This window comes from Rhea americana, unplaced genomic scaffold (genome assembly GCF_003343005.1).
Source record: "Rhea americana isolate MKP2758 unplaced genomic scaffold, rheAme1 scaffold_21, whole genome shotgun sequence".
Lineage (NCBI taxonomy): Eukaryota > Metazoa > Chordata > Aves > Rheiformes > Rheidae > Rhea > Rhea americana.
Genome location: NW_028186258.1, coordinates 1,359,451 through 1,367,774, shown reverse-complemented (window position 1 = coordinate 1,367,774; position 8,324 = coordinate 1,359,451). Strand labels below are relative to the sequence as shown.

General features: G+C 53.2%; 1 protein-coding gene across 1 annotated transcript; it reads left to right on the top strand.

Annotated features, from left to right (window-relative positions):
- Positions 1–642: 642 nt before the first annotated feature.
- On the top strand, positions 643–4,543 carry CDK3 (cyclin dependent kinase 3). The gene is made up of 7 exons (XM_085304813.1): positions 643–770; positions 928–1,005; positions 1,203–1,323; positions 1,848–2,018; positions 2,482–2,583; positions 3,407–3,610; positions 4,418–4,543. The coding sequence occupies exons 1-7, from the start codon at positions 643–645 to the stop codon at positions 4,541–4,543; spliced, it is 930 nt and encodes a 309-aa protein (XP_085160939.1).
- Positions 4,544–8,324: the final 3,781 nt, after the last annotated feature.

The window sequence follows — 8,324 nt, the reverse complement described above, 5'->3', positions numbered from 1 at the left end:
TCTGTTACATGTTTGTCCCAAACCTGCCCCGGGGCCCCCCGATCGCTCGCGCCCCGCGGCCCCCCTCTCCGCCCGGCGCCATGCGACCCGCTGGGGCGCTCCCCTCGGCCCCGCGCGGTTCGTACCGGCCAGGCCCTGAGCGCTCGCTTACACACGTTTTCTTGATTTTTTTTTTTTTTCGCTTACGAGCCCGTAGCTAACCCGTCCCCCCGCCGCGGTTGCTGGCAGGCACGCTGCGATCCTCGCGCGGCGCGTGTGCGCTCCCTCGGTCTGCCCAACGCGGGCGCCCCGGCGCTCGCCGGCGCATCGCGCGAGGGATCGAACCGGCAGCGGTTGCCGCAGGATGTTTCGCCCGGAGACGCCGGACGGTGAAGACCGACGAGGTCGGTTTTGACGAGGGAGCGGCCGGCCGGCGCGAGAGGAGCCGGCGAGCCCGGCCCGGGGGCCTGCCGGGGGCCGCCGAGGCTGGCTGGACCTTCCTGCCCGCGGCCCGACGCCGGGGATCGGCGGCGGCGGTTTCTTCACGCGTGCTCGAGCCGGGACGGGCGCCTGCCGAGGCCCTGCCTCTCGCTCGTTTTGGCATTTCTTTCCCCCAAAAAGCGTGGCCGGCCGTTCTCGCCGCCGAGGCGGAGGGGCGGCGCCATGGACGCCTTCCAGGAGGCCTTCCAGAAGGTGGAGAAGATTGGCGAGGGCACCTACGGCGTGGTCTACAAGGCCCGCAACAAGCACACGGGGCAGCTGGTGGCCCTCAAGAAGATCCGCCTGGACTCGTGAGTCGGGGCGGAGGCGGGGGCTCGGCGGCCGCCGTCGTGGCGGGGCCGGCACAAGGGCCCCGCGGGCTCGGCGGCAGCGGGGCGGAGGGGAGAGGCAGCCACGCTGCCAGGGGGCCCGGCGGGGCCGCCTGCCCCACCGCCCGCTCCGCCGCAGGGAGACCGAGGGCGTTCCCAGCACCGCCATCCGCGAGATCTCGCTGCTGAAGGAGCTCAAGCACCCCAACATCGTCAGGTGAGCGGTTCGGCCCGGCCCGGGCGGGCACAGGACCACAGAGCAGTGGTGGGAGGACGGAGGGGTGTTGGGGTGCTGCCAAAGGTCTAGAGAAGAAGGCCCTCCCAGCTCCTCTGTAGGAGACCATAGCATCCCGGCGTAGCAGGGCTTCCCCRCACAAAAAGACTGAAGGAAGCGGCTGCGTTTCCCCCCTGCAGGCTCCTCGATGTCGTGCACAGCCAGAAGAAACTGTACCTGGTGTTTGAGTATCTGAATCAGGACCTGAAGAAGTACATGGACTCGTCCCAGACTGGAGACCTTCCTTTAAGCTTGGTGAAGGTATTGGATGGAAGGAGCTCTTGTAAGCATGTGTCCTTGCTGCCTTCTGCTGGGCAGAGGCAGCACTGAGCTGCTCTTAGCCAGACTGGATCAGGAAGATCTTCATCCTCGCCTGAAGGCGTTCAGCCTCTCGGATCCCAGGCATTGCCTCGGGGAAAAATTCTTGGCACAACCGCTCAGCGCGTTTGTTTCCCAGCTGTTTCCAGGCTCTCCAGCCTGGCTCACTGCAAAGCAAACTGCTGATACAAGGCTAGCTAAGGGATCTACTGTTAATTGCTTTTGCACAGAGTGACAGATGGGTGGAAGGGCCTGCCACTGCTTGGATTGGAGTCCTTCTGTCCTGGTGTGGCAGGGGAGCAGTTTGTGCACATCTCTGAGTACTGGCTTGTAAACCTCATGTTGCATTATAACAAGGCCATATTTCCCATGCAAGTCAGTAAGTGGTCCAGGGTGTGTAGGTTCATGTGATGCAACCTTCCATACAGTTTCATTGTAGCCTTGTCTGAAATCTCTTTTCTCCTTAGAACTACCTTTTCCAGCTGCTGCAAGGTGTGAGCTTCTGCCACTCGCACAGAGTCATCCACAGAGACTTGAAGCCACAAAATTTGCTCATTAATGAAGTGGGAGCCATTAAGCTAGCTGATTTTGGACTGGCAAGAGCTTTTGGAGTCCCCTTGCGCACGTACACTCACGAGGTACTGTTGAGGCTCCCTGGCGTCTGAAAGCAGGGTGTACAATCCATGCATCACAAGCGACAAGCCCATTGCTGAGGCTCAGCTGTGCCCAGGCACAGGCTCTTAACCTAACCTGCAACTAAGGCGCTAGCTGGTGCCCTCACAAAGTGGGCTGACTGCCTCTGTCCCAGTCCACCTGCACATTGGGTTCCCACCTTCTCTGTAGAGGGTTTATTTATTCCAGAGTGCCCTGGTGAAGAAAGATCTTCCAATTCCCATCTTGGTGTCGCCAAGATGTCTGTAATTGAGCATGGCCTCAGCAGGCTCCAATTTGTAGTCACTGCATTTGTTTTATATTTGGAATGATGCCACAAAGGAAGAACTCTGCCAGCTGGACACCAGGAGCACAGCTGAGAAGAGAGGCCTCATGCCTCTAGGTTCAGCAGGGAAACTAGCCAAAGCTTGTTTGTCCATTCCTTCCCAGGTGGTGACTTTGTGGTACCGAGCCCCTGAAATCTTGCTGGGATGCAAATACTATTCAACAGCTGTGGATATATGGAGCATCGGCTGCATCTTTGCTGAAATGGTAGAATGGGATTTTATGGTCTCTTCAGTGAGCAGGGAGGATGCAACTGCAATGGAAAGTATGGAAGGAGGGACAGGACCTGGAACATCTGTGATACTGCTGTCCCAACCTGAGCTGGGAGTGTATTATGGGAAAGATCCAGCTGATCCTTAGCCTTAGGCTCAAAGAGAAGTCTATCAATCACCAGCAGGCACGTGGCAGAAGGTGTAAGACCCTCTGTAATCTAGCTGCAGCTTCAGGTTGATGGGAGTGTCACAGCTCTCCTTGCAGAAGGGGTAATTTCAGTCTTCTGGCTGCAACATTTTGATGGCTCTCACAGACATCTTCTGCCACTCCTTCCTCTGGTGTCCTCAGGTGGGCTGCAGAGAACTGGCACTTCACAGGGTGGCAGTCCCTTGGTTCAAGCTGATCTCCCAGATGTCCATACTCCACTTTGAACAGCTGTTTTTATCCTGGCAGCATGACAACAGTGTCCATAGCTTGCAAAGCCCCCGAGCTGCAGATCAGCAGAGCCTGGGAGAGTATGCAGGGAAGGTGGATAGCCTGCAGGAGCCCATGTGAGGGGACTAGAGACAAAAAGAAGAGGGAAAAGGGACTGGCTGAGACAGACAGCCTGAGGGGAGCACAGTACACTGAGGGAGGCTGGAGAGAACCAGATGGACCCCTGTGACTTTCCCAACCACTGTATTGGCAGAGTCACTGAATTGTAACCATTCTAAATTGGGCAGTCGTTGCGTCTGCTGGAAAACAGGGATATTTGCAGAGGGAACCAGGGCAGAAAGCTGATGGAAAGGTGGAAACTGGCTGTGTTTTTTTGCCTCAGGTGACCCGGAAAGCCCTGTTTCCAGGGGACTCTGAGATTGATCAGCTCTTTCGGATCTTCCGCACCCTGGGCACTCCCACAGAGGCGACCTGGCCTGGGGTGACTCAGCTGCCTGACTACAAGGGGGACTTCCCCCGCTGGGCAAGGAAGGAGATGAAGGAAATTGTTCCCAACTTAGATCGGGATGGCCGAGACTTACTGGCGGTGAGTGAGGGGTTCAGTACCAGACCTGCATGCAGGGAGGACCTTTTCAAACTGAGTAGACAACAGGGATATTTGGAGCTGATCTGTCTGGGTTGTAGGTTCCACCTGATCCTTGAGCCATAGGGTCTTGCTATCTTTTTCTTGAAAAGCTTTAAAGGGTGGTCTTCCTGCTGGAAAGCATGAGGCAGGAATGCAGAAGTCTACAACAGAAGAGCAGACACAAATAGTCACAGCTCAGATTCCAGGTCTATGTAACAGCTTGGACCCATTGCCATGATAACCAAGCCCAGCAAAATGACCATACACAGAACCCCATTCTCTGGGCCATAGTCACACACATGTCCAGCATCAGAACTACTGCCTCAATCCTCTCAGGGTCACATACAGCAGGACAGTTACATCTTAACTCCCCTTTGGGCTGGGCTTTTAACCATTTTACTGTAAAACAAACATTATGCCTGTCTTGTCTGTTGGCTCTGAAAGAAGCCATGCCAGGAGGTTCAAGATTATTCTGAGAAATGAGGGCTCAGCAGTTGCAGAAACAGCCTTGGGACTGTCACTAAATGGGGCCGAGTGCCAGCTCTGAAGCAGGACGGTCAGTGTGGGCTCTGTGAGGACACTGCCAGCCTGAGGGTCAGGAAATCCTTCTAGTGTAACCCGTATTGTAACTATAGCTGAGGGTTACTCCTGAAGCCCAGAGAGGGGAAGAGGAAGGAACAACATCTGCATCTGGGCCGAGCCACATGCTAGTGCAATCCATGATTTGACTTTTAGATTACTAAATCCATTGGATTTTTCTCTTGGCAGCAATTGCTACTGTATGACCCCAGCAGGCGCATCTCAGCCAAGGCAGCCCTCAATCACCAGTACTTCTTCTGGAGAAACCCCGAGGACCCTGAAGAGCAGTGCACACTGCAGAGACACTGCAGATGAGAAGATGCACTCTTCCCATGCACTTACTCTGCAGAGCAGCAGTGCAGATCTGTTTTGGGGCACTTTGCAGGGGACTGACTGGGACCCAGGACCTCACTTCTCCTGAGGAGCCTGCAAGGGGACATTCCTTATTTAGAAACTCTTAGCCTGTTGCTGGGAGAAAGTTTGTCTAGACTATAGCCAGCAAAGCTGTCCAACGCAGAAGGATAGAGTGTAACCAATTGGCAAAAACTGCTAGACTGCAAATGAGGGGGGAGAGAGCGCAACTTTCAGGAGCTTGACCTTTGCATTAGCCAGCAAGCTAAGGTGATGCACAGTGATTTCTCTCTCCCCAGCCCTGGAGCATCCGCAGGTGCAGCTGCAGGTTTGTCGGTAGCAGTTCCTGACACCAGGGCGTGCTGGAGCTCCACTCTGGGTACAGGAGTGCTTCTCTGCTCAGCCCTTCCTTTGCTGCTACTAACAAGGAGAGAGTTTGCCAGTATTAGACAAGTTGTTTGATGTAAGTTATTTAACAGAGCTGACGTTTTGCTTTTACACAAGCTAAGGACCACTGTAGGGTGTCTTATTTTGTGCTTTTAGGACTGAGAAGCGAAAAGTTCCAGTTAGCAAAAAGCACCAATTGAAAACTGTTGTGGAAACACGGAGTTTCCATCATTGGTCCAGATGTAATCTCAGTTCGTTTGCTTTATTGGCTTGGACATATTTTTGCTGTTCAACTGTTTGAAGAATTATCACTAATTTTTGATGTAGTTTTGACAGATGCAGTATTTTCTCGCAGTGTGGAAAAATAAAGGCTTGTCATTTGTTCGGAAAGCTTGGTGTTTACTGTTTGGTCTAGTCGCACACCTGGATTGCGATGCAAGACAGTCCGGCTGGTCCATTCCTTTCTCAGAGCTCTTCTGCCTTCATCTCCTCCTGCACGCTTTCTTTCGTCCTTTCCAGCCCAAATCCTTGGCGGCCACAGAGATGCGCTCTCTGTTGTGCTGTGGAACAAGAGGCCGATGGTTTTGCAGCCCAGTGCCATCTTGATATGTTAAGATGTGGTTCCTTTAGAGACCGTCTCAAACCAGTTCAGACTTATGCTCTACTTAAACATCCAAAGACAGATTTTTAGCTTAGGAAAAACGAAGCTTCTGCACTGGCGTTCATGCATGTGCAGACATGTACTCCGCGTAGGAGCTGATTTCAGCAGAACCTGATAGCTCCCAAAAGCCGACACGTTCCTAGGGTTAATTGACAGATAAATGATGCAGTGAAGGAGAGAGGCCCCTGAACATCTCAAACACGAAAGGCTGTAGCACGGGAAAGGCTGTAGCACAGGCTTCCCTCCCCATCTGTTAAACACCAGAGAATTTGCACAGGAGAGAGAAACGTTCAGAGTTTCCCGCTGGAAAAGCCCCCTGTCAGCCTGTGGCCTTCCTGCCTGAAGCCAAGCTCCGTTAACCTTTTGGCTTGCTCCGTATTTTGCTCCTTCTCCGTACCTGACAAAAGGCGGCAGACGTCTCTGCTTAATTCACTACATCGAACGACCTTTCTCATCGATGCTGCAGCACGCCTCGCATCCCGACGGATAACCCTACCACAAGGCAGCCCAGGGCCCTGTTGCTCACTGCCCTCTGCCACCTGGCTATACTTTCCCTGCAGGTTTAGGAGCCCCCAGGAAATGGGAAGCTCGTTATCCTCTCTAATTTGCCCAAGCTGGCCTTTTAGGGGGTTCGCTTTGCTTTTAGAAATACTGTTAGGAGACCTGGAGGAGCAGCTGCCCGGAGCGAGCTGAGCTGCTGGGATGGGGGAGTCCTGGTTTTCTGACTGAGCAGGGGGGAGCAGGCGGCTGGGCTTGAAAGCCATGCGCCAGGAAAACTGAAGCCCTGCTGTGTTCTCGCAGCATCTCACATCCTCTATACGATAGCAGCCAGCTCTCAGGGGCACGTTTGTGAGACATGGGTGAATTCTGCTATTAGAACCATTTCCCTGCCTTTGCATGCATGTTTTAAAGCTCATTTATTTTGCACAGACAATGCTTCTTTGTTGCTTACACACAAATGCTCATGTTGTACCAGTCAAAGCGCCTGCAGAGAAGGGTTTTTTGTTTAAGAGAGCTACATTAAGAAATAAATATCAAGGACATTTACCCCGTCCAGAAACAGAAATAAAAATACTATGGCTCACCTAGCCCAACAAAATGAAGCAACAGGCTGAATTTCAAACTTTATGATCCATCACCACTATCAGCAGAGGGAACCAACAACAGCTGTGTTGAAATAAAAGCTACGACCCACTGCACCATGATGGGCTGGAGAAGGGAGGCAAAGCGCTACCTGGCTCACAACATTCTCCAAACCTATTTAATCAGCACTTCAGGAAAAGAGTCACCATGTGACTGACTATTGGACTGCTTCAAAACTAAGCACTGGTTTATCTCGCTGTTGAGGGGAGCTGTGACGGCAGCAGTCCTGCAGCTCCACCGCTCTGCCCCGCGGAGCCCGGGCAAGGAAAGGGTGCTGGGGCTGGGGCTGGCCTGCTCCTCGCACCAGTTCAGGGGCTCCTTGGCTGTGGGATCCTCACCCGGGCTCAGTCCTGTGCCCTGTAGGGCTGTTGGGCTCACCCTGGCAGGAGGCAAGGCCAGGGCTTTCCCTTCTGCATCTTCTGGACTGTCACTGCCCAGCTCCAGCCCCTGCTGCCAACCTAGATGAGCAGGAGGCAACGTGCTGCACCCCGTGTGCTCGCAGCACCCTACCAGGAGGAAGGGGGCTGGGACCAGATGCTCTAAAGGTGGAAGTGACAGTTTTTCCTGTTGTAAGCCAACAAATATTGCCCTGTATTGATCACAGTGGTGGAGATGAGCCACAGATAACAGCCTCAGGATGTAAACAAACCAGCATTTTGAAAAGCATGGCCATAACTTGGGCAAATCTTGGACTGGAAGCTTGGCTTTTCCATAGCTGGATTCCAAATCGTTAACTTGGAGCACTAGCTGCCAGCAGGAAGGTAATGAGAGCTGTGACTGTGCTGAGCTTGCTAGTAGGTGAACAATTTCTTCCTGGAGCCCAGACTCCAAATCCCAGCCAAGCTATATAGAAATACAGGACCAGGCCACTGCTTGATGAGGAAAGGAGGGAGAGAAAATCTCTGCTGTCACTGATTATCTTGGGTGTATTGGATTTCCCAGGCCATATCAGCTAATAGAGCCCTTAGGAGAGGGCAGAGAGCAGCTCATCTTAATACAAAAGTCATTTTTCTCATTCAACAAAGTCAGAGCAGGCTAGAGAGAAGGGAAGAACATTTCATGCCTTACCTCAATAGGAGCACATGGCAGCTAGGGCTTCAGCAAGGGCAAAGCGCTGGAAGCAGCACAGAGGAGTGAAAGCTCAGCAAAGGCAGATTTTCAAGGGCTGTAGAGAGCAGTTTCACATCACGCTGGATTACAGGCAGCTGCAGCCTGCTCCTGAAGATCACCCCTCCCCTTGCAACAGCTTCACCTTTGTGTGGATACAAGACAAGCCCCTAAACCCTCTATTTTAATGGGAGTGGTTTTGGTATTTCTTGGGATTTGTCTTCACCTTGCAGCAGCGAAGGGACCCAAGTCATTATACACCATCACTGGTCTATGGCCAGAGAGGCAGCAGGGACAGGCAGGCAAAGAGGGATAAGGATATTGCTCCACTTGGTGGTTACCTACACCTAGATCGGATCAAAAGTAACGTGAAACTACACCCTTTTGTAACTGAGTCCCTCTTCCAGAGGTGTCCAAGTGGACAGAGGAGCGAAGGCCCATAGGTTC